Consider the following 20,972-nt stretch of genomic DNA (forward strand, 5'->3'; position numbering starts at 1 on the left):
ATTACAAATAAATAGCATATGAAGGCTGTCGCGGAAGCCAACAAAGGAAGGCATGAGTACAGCATAGTAACAGTGAAAGACACGCTGAATTTAAAGTGAAAATAACACGTCAATGGCTTCAATTGGGAAAGTTGATGAATTTGATAGTGCTGATGAAAGCGGGGAGTTGTATATTGAGAGGGTTGAACTGTGTTGTAATGCAAACAATGTGGAGAAAGTCTCTACACTTCTTGGCTTAATGGGCCCAAGAACATTTAATCTGTTACGCAACTTATTAACACTGTAAAGCCAGCAAGCAAGACATTCAACGAAACTGGTACAAAGTCACAAAACCACTTGAGCCCTAAACCACTGGCAACAGCTGAGGTATTTAGAGTTTACAAAAGTAACCAGTCAAAAGATGAAAGCATTTCTGAATACATTACAGAACCGTGCAAATATTCCCAGTGCTGTGATTTTAGAGATGGACTTTCTGATGCATTAAGGGACAGCTTGTATGTGGCATGCATAGTCAAAGCTCTCAAACAAGGCTACTGGCAGAAGGAGACCTAACCTTAGAACGGCTGTCGACCATTGCAATGTCATTAGAGACTGCAGCAAAGGATGCAGCAAACTACAAAAAAGGTTAGAATGTGAAATGCACAAAATGTACCTGAATGGTGCACAAAGCCAAAAATGTTATCGATGTGGCAAATCCTCCCATGATGCAAATGACTGCTGGTTCAAAGAAAAAGTTTGCAGAAAGTGTCACAGACAAGGTCACATAGAGAGAGTGTGCAAGGCATACAAAAAGCACAACTGAATGAAAAATCTCAAACACAAAATTATGCAAATGCAAAAAGTTATCAAATGTAAATCAGAATCAGGTGACATAGAGTCTGACAAAGGTGAACTGTCATGCCTAGAACTGCATAGTAAACTGAAACAGATCACAAAAATATCTGGATCACAATAGATGTGTTCAGTGTAAAACTGAAAATGGAGCTGGATACAGGGTCAGCTTTCTCCATAATTCCAGCGGCTGACTACAACAGACTGTTTTCTAAGATACCATTAGAGAAGACTTCAGGTGAAAAAGTGTCTCCCAAAGGTAAAATGAAAGCAAATGTGACATATGGAGGCCAAACAGAATAGTTGGAGCATTTTGTATTGAAATGTAGAGGGCCAACACTTTTTGGACATGAATGGTTGAGAAAAATCCAACTAACTGGCATTCAATCAAAGCTCTCAAAGTGGCATCAACAGGCAATGGCAGCCCAAATGGTAGCACTGACCAGAGACTAACACAGATGCTTAATGCTAATGAGAAGGTGTTTGAGAAGGGGATTGGGAAACTCAAAGGCATGAAGGGCAGAACTGAATTGAATGAAGCAGCAACACCAAGTTTCCATAAAGCGTGTCCAGAGCCTAACGTACTACGTCCTAAAGTGGACGCTGAACTTCAGAACTTGAAGGCATCTGGAATTCTCTCCAAGGTTGAGTGCTGCAATTGGGCCACGCCTGTTGTCCTGGTAATCAAGAAAGGCAAGGCTGCAAATGTTCATGCATGTGGGGATTTCAAAGTGAGCAACCCAGTGCTGTGTAATGTGCAGAATCCCCTGCCACAAACAGAAGGCATTTTTGCATCTTTGGTAGGCAGGGAGAGGTTTTCAAAGATTGGCTTGTCACAAGCCTATCTGCAAATGGAGATAGAAGTGTAAAGTAGTAAGTTCCTTACAATCAACACTCACAAGGGACTGGTCCAGTATAACCATCTCATCTTTGGCATTGCATCAGCTTCAGCAATTTGGCAAAGAACAATGCTCCAAGATATCCTAGGAACGCAATGTTACCTTGATGACATCATCATGACTGGCAGAAATAATGAAGAGCACCTCCAGAACCTTGGTAAAGTGCTTACCAGGTTGAGTGAGTATGGTCTGCACACAAAGAGAGAGAAATGTGAGTTTTTTAAGAATGAAATCTCATATTGCGGACATGTCATTGACAAGCATGGCTTACATAAGTCACAAGAGAAGATTGAAAAAGTGCTATAGGCACCCAAACCAGAAAATGTGTCACAACTCGGGTCAAACTTGGGTCTTGTAAATTACTACCACCAGTTTCTCCCAAACATTGCTCAAGTGCCCCATTCATTGAACGCACTGTGGGAATGGTTAGAAAGAAGTGAAAAAACATTCAAGGAAACAAAGAGACTAATAACATCCAATGAACATCTCATCCATTAAGACCATCCCTGCCCATCAGACTGGCATCCCCTTATGGCATTGGAGCTGTTTTGTCACACACTGTGAAAGATGGATCCGAACGTCCGATTGTATTTACTTCAAGATCACTGACGAACGAAGAGTGTAACTATGCACAGATCAACTGAGAGGACCTTAGTCTAGTATGGGGAATAAAGAGGTTCCACCACTACCTTTATGGAGAAAAGTTTACTCTAGTGACAGATCACCAGCCCCTTGTATCCATTTTCAATTCCAGGAAGGGAATTCCAGCAATGACTGCTACCCGGTTACAATGTTGGGCTCTATTCCTAGGAGCCCACTCTTGTGACATAGAGTTCAAGGGTACCAAACAACACAGCGATGCTGATCGCTTATTACATCTTCCACTATTGGCAACAGAAGAAGAGAAGTCTTCATTCTGTGACCAAGCAGAAGTGTTCCCCACCACATTGGTAACCAGTTGCTGGTAACAAAGTCTGAAATACAAAGGGAAACAAGGAATGACCCAACATTGTCAACAGTCTATGAAATCACCATGCAAGGTTGGCCAGCTCATGGCAACCCTATGTTTCCAGATTTCTCAGTGAGTCAAGATCAACTGTCAGTATGTCAAAGAATGCTAATGCGTGGATCTTCGTTTGTGGTTCGCTTTAAACTGCGTACCAGAATGTCAGAAATCTACATGAAGGACAGCTGGGTACAGTCAAGATAAAGAGTCTCTCCCGGAGCTACGTGTGGTGGCTGGGGATAGATAAACAGATTGGAAACTTGGTCAAAAGCTGTTTGGGATGCCAAAAAGTTCAAAATGCACCCTCACAGGCACTCTTACATCCATGGGAGTGGCCAACGTCACTATGGCAAAGAGTACATACTTTTCTGGGCCATTCATGCACTCCATGTTTCTGATTGTTATGGATCCTCTTTCGAAGTGGCCAGAGGTTATACTAATGAAATCATCAAAAACTGTCCCCGCTCTGAGGACTATCTTTGCCAGAAGTGGCTTACCTGAACAAATTGTGAGTGACAATAGACCACAATACACATCAGAAGAATGCTGACTGTTGATGAAGAAAAATGGCATCAGATATTTCAAGCCAGATTCTCAACACCCAGGAAAAAATGGATTAGCTGAAAGGTTTATCCAAACCTTCAATAGGTCCAATACAGCTATGGACAAGGACTTTTCTCTACAGGACAAGGTGGACAACTTCCTTTTTGTGTATTGGAACTCTGTTCATGCAATGACAAATCAAATACCTTCATGAGCAAGAATCTGAGATCTCGCATAGATGTGAAACCAGACCTCTGGAGGGAAGTAAAGAATAAACAGTTCAGCCAGTTGTCAAGTGAAGCAGCAAGGAGCTTTGAGATTGGACGGGAAGATCTAGTGCATGATTACGGAGAAGACAAGTGGATATCTACAAGAACTGGACCACTGAGGTACACAGTGGATGTTGAAGATCAGACAAGGAGATGTCATGTGGAACAGATACTGGATGCTCAACCAAAGAACACACCTGAGTCGACTGCATCCAACAAGATGGACACATTACAGTCACCAGACTTACCTCTCAGTGACAATGTCACTGAAAGCAACATAACACTGGAAACTGAGAATGGTATCTTAGACAAGACACCTACCAAACCTGATGCTACTCCACAGGTCCAGAGGCACTATCCTGAAAGAAACAGAGCACCGCCCAAAGGACTGAACTTTTAGAACTGTGAAGTTAGTGATGGACTGTAAATATGAAAGCAAGTTTATTTGGAATATGGGTTTATGAAAGGGAAATTTAATGTTTTGTACATATACAGTTTTACATTGTATTCATCTAAAGAGGAAGTGAGTGTAATGTATGGTTCTATTTTTTTAGAGTAATGTTCCCCCCCCACCAACTTAGCTCTACGTATTGATCTCTTGTCTGTGCATGCACATTGTTCTCTCTCTCTCTTGCTGCAGTGTAAAGATGCCAATTAAAGCCATCTCCCACGTGCATGCTTTTATTTAATATATATGTAGTTGTACACAGACACAACAGTTTGTTCAGTGAAGCAGCTCACAGGACCCATCATGTCTTTCTTTAAATTCTATTAAAATGTTTATAATTTACTAACTTTACAGTGGTTGTTCGATTTAGTCCGTTCCTGCGCTGCCTGACAGATTCTAACGTGTTGCTAGACAGAAGCAGAACACTGTACATCACAGTGGATCTGAAAAACATCCAGCCCCACAGACTGAGCGGAGTTTAGCTACTAAGCTGCTGTTTCTAGGATTTTTCTTTGTTGGGACTAAACGTGGTGCTTTGCAGTTCTCAAACTTGCATTGTCCTGTTATGACCCCAGCCCCCTCCTTTGTGAGAATCACCGGAGCCCTAGTGAAGGGGGGGGTCAATGACCCAAGAGAAGAGAGAGATACGTGCGGTGTCTCTCGTTTCACGGCGAGGCAAAAGCTGGCGACTGTAGTGATTGTCTCGTGGAGACACCTTTGTGAATTGGGAACTGTACTACGTGTATACCCTCAGGGCAACGTGGGTGGAGAGACGGAGAGAGATTGCATCATCCCAACCTGATTGACATCTGAGACCCCGTGAGTTCAGATAAAAGAGGGGTTGTAAAGACGGCCCCCCAGACGCACCAGAAGACACACTAGAAATCCTGTGACAGCGTTTAATAGCGACAGCCAGTGGGGGGGTTCGTGTGCGTCTTTTCCTTGCCTGGGATTGGCGACCTCACCACGGAAGAACGGCTTAGCTACAGGAGAGGCCATAAGTGAGCGGCCATTCCCCAACAAGACTCCGACGGATCGAACTCATAAAGGTTGGAAAAACCCGCCGGGTAACTGTTCCATTCAATCTCTATCTCTCTCTCTCCAACAAAAGTGCACCACCGCGACACCCCACAAGACGGCAGCTGGTGGAACTGCAGTGACCGCAAGAGACTTTTAGATATACAGTGGACAATATATACATTACCCCTAGACAACGATAGAGCTTATTTCTTATTGATTATTACTATACCTGCGCTTTAGATTGAGTATTGACGACGTATGGTATCTGAATGTTTGTATTAACCTTACTTTTGTGTCCCTTTATAAATAAAAACGTTTAAAAATGGTACCATCAGACTTCAGCGGACCTCTCTATCTTTGCTGGTAAGTGATCCAGTTATGGGATATGTAACAGTCCTTCTACAGCTCAGTAGTTTTACATCCGGCTTCCATGTCTCCCTGTCTGCCTTCTGGTCATTGGCTCACGCCCCACAGCCATCCTGCAGTCTTCTTGCCATAAGGTTCCTGCACGCTGCCTCTGCCTTCCAGAATCCTCTCGGAGACTACAAGGCACTGATAGACCCAAACAATCTCTAAACTGCAAACCACAGTCTCCAACAGTTCCAGAGGCACATTCAAGGCAAAAAAAATGTAAAAGACATAAAAGAAGAGAAATAAATGGTTTCATGATCTAACCAAAAGATGTTCATTGAAGGACTGCTGTACGCAGGCACCATTGTGACCAGAAGTAGGTTCTTGGCTTCCATTTTGTTTATTTCCTCTGTGGTATTAGCTGGCCACATTGGCTTCATGCTCGAAAGAGGAGAGGGTGCTGACGTCTGTGTTTTCTTATCTGTATAATGTTTCTCACAGGCCAATTACATTGTGGGTGGTTCCTTCTGTGCCTTTTTACTTCTTCACCACCTGTCATTTCTTCTTGTCCCTACACCACTCCTTCTTCCATTAACTCTACTTCCTGGGAAGGGGGCTGGAGTTTTGTGGGGACCAGTGAACATAGGGTTTTCCTCACTACTCCCCGTCAGTCTCAGTCTCTGAAGTGGTGGGGGTGGGGTTACTGTTGGGATGATGTGTCACACCCTCCATAGATGAATTCAAGGCACAGACAGCTCCTGCACAATTTATCCCTCATATTTTTGATCTATCAGGTCTCAACACATTTAAGCTATTCTACAGAGAATACCAACACTACTTTTTTGTGAGCAAAAACGTGAGTGACTTTTGTTCCAGGTCTTTACATATGCAACTCTTATAGATATTTTGGTGTCAGTGGCTGGGCTAGGTAAGGTCGAACAGAATCTACTGGAATTTATACAAAAAACAAGAAGTCTGTTGCTGTTAGACCTCACATTCTCTCAATAATTCACAGTAGTTTAGTTGGAGTTCTATGGAGTTCTGTAGTTGGAGTAACAGTAGTTTAGAAATGGGTTCATGTAATGCTTGTTTTTAGATGCTATGTGATCCATTTTCAATTTTACAGTGTAGATTGTACTGGTAATAATTTCGAAGTGAAATCTTGCCAACCGTGAAATTGGACTGGTCTCTTTCAGGGACAAACCTCAATGGTGCCCCTGACCTTTTCCTGGGTGAGGTGTTCACCAAATGACATCAGCAGTCACACAATACCTACTGCTGCCTGTGACAACCCGAAATGGACTAAGAAATGGAGTAAATGGAGTTAGAAACATCCCTGCTGTGGTTATTTCTGAACAGTCTCAAGAGAACAGGGGTATGTTGACCTAGTCCACTGGCTTTGTCAGTATTTAAATAAACATTCTGTCGATAATTGCACATATAAGACCATAAGAAATAGAAGAAGGAGACATTTGGATGGGAGAGGTGTGGTTTAGGTGTAGGTCAATGGGATTAAGCAGAATAATAAGTAGTTTGTTTTGGGCTGAAGGACCTGTTTTTGGTTTGTAGTACTCTGTGACGCTATGGCTCTATAAGCCCATTCAATTCCTCATGCCTGCATTCAATAAGGATGTACATTAGCTGGTCACTTATCTCAGCATACATTCCTGTGCTGTCCCCATAATCCATGATCCAAGAGTCCGTTGATCTCTGTTTAGTGACGTCTACTCCCTCCAGAGGGATGAATTTGAAATGATTCACACCCTCTGGGTGAAGAAATTTCTCCTCATCATTATTCTGAATGACCAACTCCTTTTATGACACTGTGATGCCTTTTTCTACACAGCCCAACCATGGGTAAAATCAGCCTCATCTCTACACTATCAAACTCCTTAGCTATTTGTACGTTTCTAATATCAAGAGAGGGAAGACCTAGCCTGCTTAATCTCTTCTCTGTCATAAAAACTGCCTTGCCAGTAACAGCTGGGTAGCTTCAGAACTATTCCAGCACCTTCAAAATCATGTGCTAAAACCAGCAGCTTCTGAGTTTCTGAGATTCTCATATGAGAATCTCATATGATTTCCCTGCATATGGTGTCCCTGCAGGCAGCTCCATTTCTGATCACGTTAAGGCTATGACGGCTGCTGTATTACCCAGTCAGGGTCTTCCTGATAGGAGGCAAGGGCATGTCCACGTCAGAACAGTCTTTGTCTATGAAGTTTTCAGAGAAATTTATACATCTCAGATGAACAATGTATTCCCCAACCTAGATTATCCAAGGATGACATTACCAAGCTACGTGGCTAACTTCCTGCTCACTGCTACTTCAGAGAGATCTCACAGGTTCTGTAGTCATGAATTAACAATTGCATTTACTTTGATGCATGGCAACCACAGGAGAGGGATTTGTCAGCTTGCTGGACTTCTACAGGTCCTGGTGACTGTTGACCACATACACTTATGGGCACACATGTTAGGTAGTCTTCTTAATAATTTGGACACTTTTATGAACTGGAAAGACCTATTATCTTATTGTGGATCATAAAAAGAATTTGTTCATGGTGAATGTTAAATTTTATGTTCGATGAGGGAATCCACATTGCCAGATAATTTCAGTAGTCATCACTGCTTGAAGGGATGGTTCTAAGGGAACAAGAGCTACCTCTACTCTTGCTATATCCCAAAACATCAGCTGAGAGCTATATAACTGCCAGGATTGTAGTGGAAAGCACTATAAGTCATTTGAAGAAGATATTTAATTGTCTACATCCATTCAGGGAAAACTTACAATGCACAACAGGCAGACATAGAGGCCTCATTATCATTTTCTGCATGTCGGCTCCAGAGTACAGATGTTGCTGAGAGAGGAAAAATGAGGAGACCAAGGACCAATAACAAGACACGTATGAGCAGGAGGGAGAAGGTGACTACTAGGAGGATATCCTTGCTCAGCATCTAGAAGCACATCTTCTTGCTGCATGGATAAGGCAAGTATTGGCCAAATAAAATAAAAAAGACTCCCAGTGAAGGATTGTTTCCCAAAAGGTGCCCCAAAGCAAAATTAGAGTGCCATAATAAGGGGGTACTCTGCATGATAATCCTTACCACTAATGTAGTGCAACAATAATCAACTGAGAGCCTAGAAACTGCAATAACATTCTCTCATATGCTGCACTGATTATAACAGTTCCCTGATACCATAACTTAAATGCCTAATTACAAAATCTCTTGTGTGTCCTGTTGTGGAAACTACTTAAGTGACACTTTCCATGCATCAGCTCTGCTTTGCATGTCTAAACATTGGTCAAGACCTGGAAGTCACTGGATTGTGGTCCAATTTCAGTGATGGTTAGTCAGCACTGCAGCCACAGCATATGTGATATACATATCAACATAATGATTGGCTCAGAATTCATTCAGTAGAAAGATGAACCACAGGCTATCATTTCAAGCATGCAGTCCACCACCATTCAACAATGAGAAAAACCTTAGGAACAACAACTGAAGTTATTTTCAATCAACTGACCATTTCAAGATACTCAGTGGGGAACAGTTGTTTCAGCAGCGGAAACATCAGTATTCACTCAGATCTCAACAAATGGATGTAATCAATGTGACAAGCATCTTCCTGCTCAAACCACCACAACTCATCAATGCTTTTAATTTTAAACAAAAATAAAACTAAAAACAATCATATGGATATTTAAAAAGGAGATGATGAGCAAAAGTTAATATTGGTCCCTTAGAGATTGCAACAAGAAAATTATATTGGGAAATAAAGAACATCACAGAATTTAAACAGATACTGTGCAACACACACAAAATGCTGGAGGAACTCAGCAGGTCTGGCAGCATCTATGGAGGGAAATGAACAGCTGATGTCTCAGAAGAGTCTAGGCCCAAAATGTTAACTGTTCATTTACCTCCATAGAGGTTGCCCGATTTGCTGAATTCTTCCAGTGTTTTGTGTATGATGCTCAGGATTTCCAACACCTGTGGAATCTCTTGCTTCTCTGTTAAATAGATACTGAACAGCTTCAGGGAGGAAAATGGGAAAAAATTAGATCACCTCCAGTTTGTTGAGGTGCTGAACTTGCAAGTGCACCCTGCCTGTGAAGGTGGCCTCCCTTTCATTCCATGCTTGCTTAGTCAGAAGAGAAGAGACAAAAGGTATCAGACAAGCTTTACATCATTCTATCTTTGGAGGCTTGACCTCTGTGTGGGATTAAAGGGGTAAAGTGCCAACATAGAAGCAGATGGAGTCTGTGGAGGCTATGGATGAAGTGATAGTTTGTGTAGTAACAGATTCTGTAGTAATACATTTTTAGCAACAGTTTTTGTGGGCGACTATGAATTGTTATCTTGAGCAGCAATTCAAGAAAAGCAGCATCAGCATGGTCACTTTCTGCAGAGCTTGAGATCACAGGACAATTACTTACGGATCATATGCACCATCTTTAAAAGATGAGTGGGTCTGTTGGGACTTTCTGTAGAGTTCGAGGTCACTTTGGTTATTAGGCACTTGGCAAGGAGCAATAAAATAGGAGGTTAGGTTTAAGCAGAGTGGACATAGTAGGAGTGGCTATTGTATGATTGGGCCAGGGTTAGAATGGGGAGCTGAGGCTTTGGCAAGAAGAGGCAGAAGCTAAGGTAAGTTTTTGTTAAGTACTTTTTTCTTTCTTTCTTATTGTATGGTTAGAGCAGTGGGGATGACAGTAGGAGCAGAGACGTTCTCCTCTTGCAGGACGTGGGAAGACAGGGAACCGCCAGTATCCCTGATGACTACACCTGCAAGAAGTACATCCAGTTGCAGTTTCCTTCAGACCGCATTAGTGAACTGGAGCTGGATAACCTTTGGATCATTTGGGAGATGGAAGAGTTAATTAATTAATAGGAGATACAAAGAGTTAGTTACAGCTAAGGAACAAGTAACTGGGTGACCATCAGGAGAGAGAAAGGGGATAGAAAATAGTACAGGGTACCCCAGTGGCTATTCCCCTCAATAATGAGTATACTGTTTTGAATGCTGTGGTGGGGGAGGGGGGAAATGAAAGCCTCTGTAGACAGGCCTCTGGCACTGTGACTCAGAATGGAAGGGGGAGAAGAGGTGAGCAGTAGCGATAGGGAATTAATTGATTAGGTAAAAAGATAGGAGGTTTTATGGAGGAGAACAATTTTCCTGGATGGTACGTTACCTCCCAGGTGCTAGGGTCAGGGCCATCTCAGATCAAGTCCATAGCTTGCTTAAGGGAAAGGATGAACAGTCAGAAGAGGAGCTGCTCTCTGTCATGAGGCAAATTAGGGTGAATGATGCCCAGAGCCTGATTAGGCAGTCCCTCTGGACCTTGTGGGAAGCTAGTGCAGAAATTGCTGGAACCCTGGTAGAGGTCCCTTAGCCACGGGTGAGTTATTGGAGGACTGGAGGATTATGTCGTTCCATTGTTCAAGAAAGGCTCTAAGAAAAAGTTGGGAAATTATAGCCAGTGATCCTGATGTCAGTAGTGGGTAAATTATTAGATATTGCAAGGGACAGGATATACAGTGAAGTATTTGGACATACAGAGCTGCTTTGAGATAGTCAACATGGCTTTGTTCACGGTACAAGAATATCTGCAGATGCTGGAAATCCCAGCAAAACACACAAACTGCTGGAGGAACTCACCAGGCCAGGCAGCATCTATGGAAAAGAGTAAAGAGTTGACCTTCACCCTTCAACATTGACTGTTCACTATTTTCCATTGATGCTGCCTGGCCTGCTGAGTTCCTCCAGCATTTTGTGTGTTTGTGAATGGTAGTCATGTCCTGCAGAGTTTTTTGAGGAGGTCACCAGTGGCTGTTGTCTACAAAGACTTTAGCAAGGCCTTTGACAAAATCCTGCATGGGAGGCTGGCCCAGAAGTTGAGTTGCTAGGCATTCAGGTAGTAAATTGGACTCAACATTAGGTTGGTGGGAGAGCGTAAGAGTGGTAGTAAATGGTTGCTTCTGTGACTGGAGGCCTGTGACTAGTGGTATGCTGCAGGGATTGGTGCTGGGTCCATTGTTATTTGTCATCTATATTAATGATTTGAATGATAATGTGGTAAACTGGTTCAGCAAATTCATGCATGACACCAAGATTAGGGGTGTAGTGGATAGCAGGAAGGGGATCAAAGCTTGCAACGTGATCTAGACCAACTAGGAAAATGGGCTGAAAATAGCTGATGAAATTTAATGAAGGTAAGTGTGAGGTGTTGTTGTTTGGGAGAACAAACCAGGGTAGGGCTCACAAAATGAATGGCAGGACACAGAGGAGTGCAGCAGAACAAAGGGATTCGGGAATACAGAACAATAATTCCTTGAAAGTGGCAACACAAGTAGATAAGGTTGTAAAGAGTTTTTGGCACACTACCCTTCATAAGTCAGAGTACTGAATACAGGAATTGTACAAGACATTGGTGAGGCAGAATTTGGAGTGTTTTGTGTAGTTCTGGTAACCTACTTATAGAAAAGATATCAATAAGATTGAAAAGATACAGAGAAAATTTACCAAGATGTTGTTGGGACATGAGCACCTTAGTAATAGGGAAAGTGTGCATAGGTTAGGATGTTATTCTCTGGGCCGTAGGAGAGTGAAGGGAGATTTGTTAAAATATATACAAAATAATGAGGTCTATAGACAGGATTAATGAAAGTAGCATTTTCCCACTGAGGTTGGGTGACTAGAACTAAGGGTAACAGTTTAAAAGTGAACAGTGAAATTTGATGGGAGCCTAAGGGAGAACTTCTTCACTCAAGAGGGAGGTGCAAGTGTGGTATGAACTGCCAGCATAAGTAGTGAATGCAGGTTTAATCACAACATTTAAGAGAAGTTTGAATGTATCCGTGGATGGGAGGAATAGAGAGTTACGGTCCGAGTGCAAGTCAGTGGGACTAGACAGAGTAACAGTTCTGCATAGACTAGAAGGACCAAAGGATCTGTTTCTGTGCTATAGTGTTGTATGACTCTATTTAAAAATCTGTGTAAGAGAGTATACAAGTGCATACAACATCAGAAAATTTCTACTAGCATTGTCGATGTCTTCTTACCCCGAGAGAAGTCCACTATAACTACATTCTGCCAACTTCTATCTGTAGTCTGGCAAGCATCTTGCCATAAATGATGCACATGACATCTCTGCTGGCATCTCTCTTACATTTTGATTTGAACTTCTATATTTGCTTCACTCATCCCAGGGCTCTTTTCCTCTCCATTACAGTCTCTCTCTCCCCAGACAGCCACGCTCCACATTCCTGCTCTCAGGTGCACAGGGACCTTTATATATCATAAACATCCGTGATAATTAATATGTGCCTTTAAGGTCTATGATCACAGCTCAGTAAGGTGTCAGCTGCTCCATTCAACTGACCCATGTTTATTTCTGGGGGTAAACCACCCAAGGATATTTCTCACTTTCTGATCCTGAGTGCCATCAGACATTGCAGAACTTGTCACCTCATTACTCAATCAATCACAACTCTTCCCAACTATATTCTTCATCCCCACAAAACTGCCAACAGCCCCCACCATGATCCACACCTCTCTCCTCTTCTCCTATACTACCATAAGAGAATAAGACCATGAGCTATAGCAGCAGAAGTAGGCCATTCAGCCCATCAATCTGCTCCAACATGCAATCATGGGCCGATCCAATTCTTCCAGTCCCCTGTCTTCTCCTCATACTCTCTGATGCCCTGTCTAATCAAGAACCTATCTCTGCCTTAAATGTACCCAATGACTTGGCCTCCACAGCTGCTCGAGGCAACAAAGTCCACAGACTTACTACACTCTGACTGAAGTAATTTCTCCGCATCTCTGTTCTAAATGGACGCCCTTCAATCCGGAAGTCATGCCCTCTTGTGCTGGACTCTCCTACCATGGGAAATCACTTTGCCATATCTAATCTGTTCAGGCCTTTTAACATTTGGAATGTTTCTAATAAGATCCCCCCTCATTCTCCTGATCTCCAGGGAATACAGCTCAAGAGCTGCCAGACGTTCTTCATACTGTAACCCTTTCATTCCTGAAATCATTCTCATGAATCTTCTCTGAACCCTCTGCAACATCAGTATATTCTTTCTAAAATAAGGAGCCCAAAGCTGCACACAATACTCCAAGTGTGATCTCACAAGTGCCTTATAGAGCCTCAACATCATATCCCTGCTCTTATATTCTATACCTCTAGACATGAATGCCAACATTGCATTCGCCTTCTCCACCACCAACTCAACCTGGAGGTTAACCTTTAGGGTATCCTGCACAAGGACACCCAAGTCCCTTTGGATCTCTGCAATTTGAATTCTCTCCCCATCTAAATAATAGCCTGCCCGTTTATATCTTCCACCAAAGTGCATGACCACACACTTTACAACATTATATTTCATTTGCCACTTCTTTACCCATTCCCCTAAATCAGGGGTGTCAAACTCATTTTAGGTCACGGGCCGGATTGAGCAAAATGCAGCTTCATGCGGGCCGGATCAGTCGGACGCGTGCGATCGCAGCTTTCGTGGCCTCCGTTTTTTCAGCCTGCTGTCATGTGTCTCAGTCTCTGCTATAACTACAAAGTGTTTCACTTTACAAATTCCGTTTCTTATGAAGAAGACTGCCGAGCAAGACTACCGAATAAACACTAAAAACCCTGAAAACCTGGTACCTGAATAAACTCAGCATTAGCCATATCATACGCCATAGGCGCTTCGATTACTGGGGCCAGCTTTAATAGTAATTAGATATTATCTTGCGGGCCAAAGATAATTCCACCGCGGGCCGGATTTGGCCAGCGGGCCTTGAGTTTGACATATATGCCCTAAATGATCTAAGTCTCTCTGCAAGCTCTCTGTTTCCTCCACCTATCTTTGTATCTTCAGCAAATTTAGCCACAAATCCACTATCCCATAGTCCAAATCATAGACATACATCGTAAAAAGCAACACCAACACCAACCCCTGTGGAACTCCACTGGTAACTGGCAGCCAACCAGAACAGGATCCCTTTACTCCCGCTCTCTGTTTTCTGCCGACCAGCCAATGCTCTACCCATGCTAGTAACTTCCCTGTAATTCCATGGGCTTCTATTCTGCTAAGCAGCCTCATGTGTGGTACTTGTGTCAAAGACCTTCTGAAAATCCAAGTTCGCCATATCTACTGCATCTCTTTTGTCTACCCAGCTTGTAAATTCCTCAAAAAATTGCAGTAGGTTAGTCAGGCAGGATTTTCCTTTCAGGAAACCATGTTGGCTTTGGCCTATCTTGTCTTGTGCCTCCAGGTACACCGTAATCTCAGCCCTAACAATCAATTCCAACAACTTCCCTACCACTGATGTCAGACTCACCTAATTTCATTTGCCTATACTACAATGAAAAATAGGTGAGGGAGAAGCTTTTGATCATGTAAGGCCCATTCAACACAATACGTGCTTTATAATTTTATATAATTTTGCAGCGATAAACCCTAAATCATAACGTTCATTGGCAAATTAAATACCTTTGTTTCATGTTCCTTTGCTGGGGTCATTTATTTTTGAGTCCTGTTTATGTTACATTGGACAGTTAACAAAGGCTGTCCCTATCTTAAAATAACCAGTGGGCATAACAAACACATTCTTTCATTTTTTTGTAGAAGCATGATGATAGCATCAGTTGCTTCTTCAATGATCATCGCCTCATGCCTTTGTACTACTGCTACAATGCAACTGAGATAAGTACAAGTGTTTGTATTATTATTCAACAGAATCGAGACTTTCTTTATCCATTAATGCAAGCCAAGCTTAACTCCCTAAATTCTTCCACAGCATCAAGAGATAAGATCTATACCTCCTCACTACTTCTTGTCAGGGTTTCAGTCTTGGTGGAAATTCACGGCCCAAAAATATTTGCGCAACTTTTCTTTCAATGTGACTTTTATCTGAGATTTTTCCATCTATCCATTCTCTTTCATCTTACTGAGGTGACAGCATTTATTTCATTGTGAAAGGCTCTTGGGAAGTCATGTGATTTCCTAACTTTGAGGGTCTCAGCTTAGTACAATGCAATTGAGTGTGATTAAGTGCATTGCGAAGCGCATGCTTTCCGGTTGGAAAGACAGCTATTTATTTGCTGATGTCCCTTTCCACATATTTTTGCTAATAATAATGAATAACTCCCTGATGAAGTGTTCAATTGTCTTATTTATTATTTTGAACGTGAGACCACTCAGCTGAAACGTGATGCAGGATTGTTTTTACATTATTATCCTTGCAACAGCAGGGTAGAATATGCCAAAGTACTAAAGCAGTATCTTGTCAGATTTACTGCCAGATTTAGCACCACTGGCGGTCGCCTTTAAAAAGTCAGGCACTGAACCTGGTTACCGCGGCTGTCTTACAGGCCTATTACTCAGAGTCACAATCATTATTATCACATCGACAGCACATTTTTCAAATGGTACTTGCTTCTTAGCCAAGTTTCAATTCTTCCTGCTCCCAGCAGTGTCATAAAACATGGTTTGCATGATGTCACATGGCTGCCTATGTGACTTTATAAATCGTGGCAGTAATTTCAAGAAAACTTGCAGAACACAAGTCGTTTGCTACAATCTGATAGAAGTGACATCAAACAATCAATGTTCTGTTCAGCCACCCAAGAAATCTGCTGCAAATTTTAAAATGAGGTGTCCTTTGTTCAATCTCACAGGATCAACAAATGGTCTTGCATAGGTTTTATATGCTGATTATATGTAGGGAACAGAATGGTAGCAGCACAATCATTCAGCATAATACTTGCAATAATACAAACCACAATAGCACTGCTCAAGTGTTTTACTATTATGCAGAACCTCAATAATATGCATGCTGGTAACTATAGTATATATTATAGAACATATACTGCACAGTACAGGCTCTTCAGCCCATGGTGTTGTACTGACCTTTTAACCTACTCCAACATCCACCTAACCCTTCCCGCCCACATAGCTCTCCTTTATAAAGTATATATTATTTCCAAAGCAATTCAGGAACAGCTTCTTCCCCTCTGCTATCCAATTTCTAAATGGATATTGAACCCATGAACAGTACCTCAGTTTTTATTATTTCTATTTTTAATTTAACTATTTAATGTACATTTATTTATTTATATTGTTTCTATATTTATCATGTATTGCATTGAGCTTCTGCCACTAAGTTAATAAATTTCACATGACATATTTTGGTGATATTAAATCTGATTCTGACTCTAATATTCCTCAGAGTCACACATGTAGGGTACTGTTTATATTAATTGTATCTAGAAGTAGGTATGAACATTATGTTTCTTCATTATTACTTGGTATCCTTATCTTCTAAATGCTTTGGTAGAGTAACACTGTCATTAGAAATAAAACCTCATTATTTAGTACAGAATGGATTGAGTACCTAGTGGAGTAAGAAGCTTTCCCACATTTATTCAAGCTCTACAATAGCAGAAGTTGGCACTTACAGGCTAACTTTGTTCTTCTCATTCATGTCTGAAATTGGTTGAGCTGAATACACCCATTGACTTCACATATACCTCTACTACTGTGGCTTTGATTATGCACTTGACATCTGAAGTTGATCCACAGTTTCTCAATCTAGTTCCAAATTCAGAAACATTGAATAATCCAATAGGATGTATTAAAAATATATATTTAACTGTCCCTCTCATCATCATACCCAGTCCCACCTCACCCATGCCTTCTGCTCTGTTCCCCTAATCCCCAATACACATATCCACTAGCCTAATTTTTAAAATACTATGGGTAAGACTTCCATGAGTTGTTATGTATAGTCATCGTCGTCATCATCATCATCATTATCAGGTGCCATATCCAGATAGAGCTTTGACTGCCATGGCTCACACACTCCTGTTTCGGGTCAAGTGGATCAATTCATCGGTATTCATTTCCAGTTCTCTGGCTTCTTTGCCTTCCTCTTGCTTTCTTCCCTTCAATCTTTCCTGTGGTTTCTAACTCCTCTTTCCTAATCACATGTCCAATGAAGTTATGTTGCCTTTTCATGATCTCATACATTATTTCTCTTTTTGTGCTTGCTCTGTTCATGACATCCTCGTTAGATATTCGTTTCGTCCATGATATTCTTTGCATCCTCCTCAAAAACCACATCTCTGCTGCTTCAATTTGTTTCCTCATGTTACTAGAGACTGTTCAACACTCTGATCCATATAACATAACTGGATAAATGTAACATTTCAGTACTCTGAGGTGGGTTGTCATGCCTAGTTTAGTCACCACTCATAATTAGCCAAAGCAAAAACAAATACAGAGAGATTGGCAAACCTTGGGTACTCTTCTGACTCATGAGTTCCCACTATAAGAGGTTTCATACGTTTTCATAAAATGAAAGCTGCCATTAAATTGGCTCATTATCTTCTAAGTTTTCTTTTGAAGCAGTAATGTTGCAAGGAAACAGATGCTATATCCAGACTAAAACAATAAAACATTCCAAAGGTATCACCAGAAAGAGCTTTCAAAGACCCCGGACAGCAAAGAAACATTCCTTAGCAACAAATGACAGCAAATCACAGTGGAGTCTTCTTAGTACCAATTTACTCACATCACAACAAAAAAAATGTTTTTGAGAAATACACACAAAGTAGCGGAGGAACTCAGCAGGCCAGGCAGCATCTATGAAGAAGAATAAACAGCTGAGGTTTTGGGCTGAGACCCTTCATCAGGAATGTGTTTATGAAATACTTCTCATGTTTTTATGTGTAGCCATGAAAGACAAAGCATATGTGAAGCAACGTGTTCTATTATGAATGCTGCTAGGTGTTTGGAAGGGAAGTAAACGTCTATTTTACATTTTTATTATAATATATTTAATTGCGAGCTATCATATAATTCTTAGACCAAGAGATCCTATTTCTAGGCATCCACAGATGCTGCCTTTTCAATAGCAGCAAGCAGACAGACTAAGTTGCCATCACAAGCAGAGTTGCTGAACTGAGATCAAGGATGGGGTTGTAGTTATGTCACCATATGTTATACATTTTTGTAGCACAGAGTAATATTTACTGTGGTAAGTCATTGAATTACAAAATCTTAGAGCCAGACTCTTAGCAGAAACCAAATCACAAACACACAGGAAGTCTAATTTCAGATGTATACCATAATACATTAACCAATAAAAATTAAAAACTAACAAGACATGCAATACCCATCTATCTTCTAATAATTTCTCAGTGCAAAAATACCAATCCAAATAATCCATAAACTATTTAGAGAAACTGTTATCATTTTGATGTGAATATGACTGCAAAGCGGAATCAAACAATTGTAAACTATAGTGTAATAACACTGAGCAAAAGAATAAAAAAGGTGATAATGAGTCATCTTTTATGTCTCATGAGTTTTTAGTTTCATTGTCTTCAGTGGAAACTGGGAGAAGAGCAAACATAGAACCAATTCGCTCTCTCCCATTTGACACAATTGCTCGAAGTCAAGGCCTGCTTCAAATGCTTAGTGAAGAAATAGCTGCATTTAAGTGAAAATGATGCCTGAACTAAAATGTTAAATAACCTCATATAAAAGGTGGCATATTTGAAAATGTTGGAGTCAGTCAGTCGAATATCAATTCAATACTGCAGAAAAAGGTCATGAATAGTTCCATTTTCAATGATAACTCTGTAATGTAGGTGGTAATGCTGCAGGACAACACTGTATTTCTACACTCAAGTAACTTAATTTCTCAAAAGCTATCTGATCAAGATTATATTCAACATTCAGGTTACTGTACTTCTATGTTGCATATTAATCATAATTATTAGAACACAAAGTAACTACAAAAGTTTATATTTAATTATTATGATTAAATCAAAAATAGCGTAATTTTTACAATTGTTTACAAGCTTGGAATGCTGTTTGCAGTGTGTCTGTATTTATCTGGAATGGACGGTAGGTATTAACAGACAAATACTTGTCTAGGAGACAACAATAAAATAGCCTCCTAAGAGGAATTGGCTGAGTTAGTGCATTGGATACCAATTCTCTGTCACGGCGCTGAAAATAAAGTGTTCTGCTTCCATAATCCAAAGTTTTGTAAAGTCTTTTAAAATTACCTCCATGTAGACATTATCATTTCTTGCGAAGTCTCCCTTCTTTCTTGGAAGAATATGAACATGCACATGCTGTACAGCAAAGAGAAAAATATATTATTTGAGTGAGAGAAATGCGTGAACACCAAAGTTAACAAGTACACTTCTTTAAACCCTTGTGTTAATGAAGGCAAATTTTCTTTTGGATATTGAATTTTCACTTTCAAATATTTTTGGTATTATTCATAAAATAATAACTGGTGAAAAGGTAAAACTAGAAACTACAAAAGAAGCTTTATCAGAAATCCTTCTGAAAACTGATGGGAATTAATAAACAATTAGAACCATAGAACACTACAGCACAGTTTAGGCCCTTCAGCCCTCCATGTTGTGCCGACCCATATAATCCTTAAAAAAAAGTACTAAACCCACACTACCCCATAACCCTCCATTTTTCTTTCATCCATGTGCCTGTCCAAGAGGCTCTTAAATACCCCTAATGTTTTAGCCTCCACCACCATCACTGGCAAGTCATTCCAGGCACTCACAACCCTCTGTGTAAAAAACTTACCCCTGATGTCTCCCTTAAACTTCCCACCCTTAATTTTGTACATATGCCCTCTGGTGTTTGCTATTGGTGCCCTGGGAAACAAGTACTGACTATCCACCCTATCTATGCCTCTCATAATCTTGTAGACCTCTATCAAGTCCCCTCTCATTCTTCTACGCTCCAAAGAGAAAAGTCCCAGCTCTGCTAACCTCGCTTCATATGACTTGTTCTCCAAACCAGGCAACATCCTGGTAAATCTCCTCTGCATTCTCTCCATAGCTTCCACATCCTTTCTATAATGAGGTGACCAGAATTGAGCATAATACTCTAAGTGCAGTCTCACCAGAGATTTGTAGAGTTGCAACATGACCTCTCTACTCTTGAACTCAGTCCCCCGTTAATGAAGCCTAGCATCCCATAGGCCTTCTTAACTACCCTATCCACCTGTGCAGCGACCTTGAGGGATGTATGGATTTGAACCCCAAGGTCCCTTTGTTCATCCACACTCTTAAGTAACTGACCATTAATCCTGTACTCAGTCCTCTGGTTTGTCCTTCCAAAATGCATCACCTCACACTTGTCCAGATTGAACACCATCTGCCATTTTTCTGCCCAACTCTGCAACCTGTCTATATCCTCTTGTAACCTTCGACAACCTACAGCTCCATCCACAACTCCTCCAATCTTCGTGTCATCCGCAAACTTACCCAATTGCTTGATAATTATTTGAAATAATTGCTTGAAATTATTTTCCACAAGAATTTATACTGTTTTATAACCCAGATGACCACATTGGCAAGCCTGGCTGATTTCTTGCAACTAAAACAGAATGTTATCTGTGCCTTATAGTTGAAGGGCTGGGATGTTTTTTCAAGTTGTAGCTTCTGATGAAGAACTCCTCGTAGAACCATGATTAATTAATGGGGAGAAAAGTAATGAAAGTACATACAATGCTTCATCTTAAATGCAGAGGTGTTATTTTGTATCTTTT

The 20,972-nt window shown here is 41.0% G+C and overlaps 1 protein-coding gene across 2 annotated transcripts in view; it reads right to left on the minus strand.

Moving 5' to 3' along the window:
- The window catches only part of LOC140742106 (bis(5'-adenosyl)-triphosphatase-like), a 946,366-nt gene that overhangs the window by 256,769 nt on the left and 668,625 nt on the right, over positions 1 to 20,972 (minus strand). The window contains exon 5 of one of the 2 annotated variants that reach the window (XM_073072923.1): positions 19,456 to 19,524. The exons of the other annotated variant lie outside the window; for it this stretch is intronic. Within the exon in view, the coding sequence (XP_072929024.1) occupies positions 19,456 to 19,524 (69 nt within the window). The remainder of the gene's footprint in view (positions 1 to 19,455; positions 19,525 to 20,972) is intronic. 2 annotated transcript variants of the gene reach the window in all.

Source organism: Hemitrygon akajei, chromosome 19, assembly GCF_048418815.1.
Source record: "Hemitrygon akajei chromosome 19, sHemAka1.3, whole genome shotgun sequence".
In the NCBI taxonomy this organism is placed as follows: Eukaryota; Metazoa; Chordata; class Chondrichthyes; order Myliobatiformes; family Dasyatidae; genus Hemitrygon; species Hemitrygon akajei.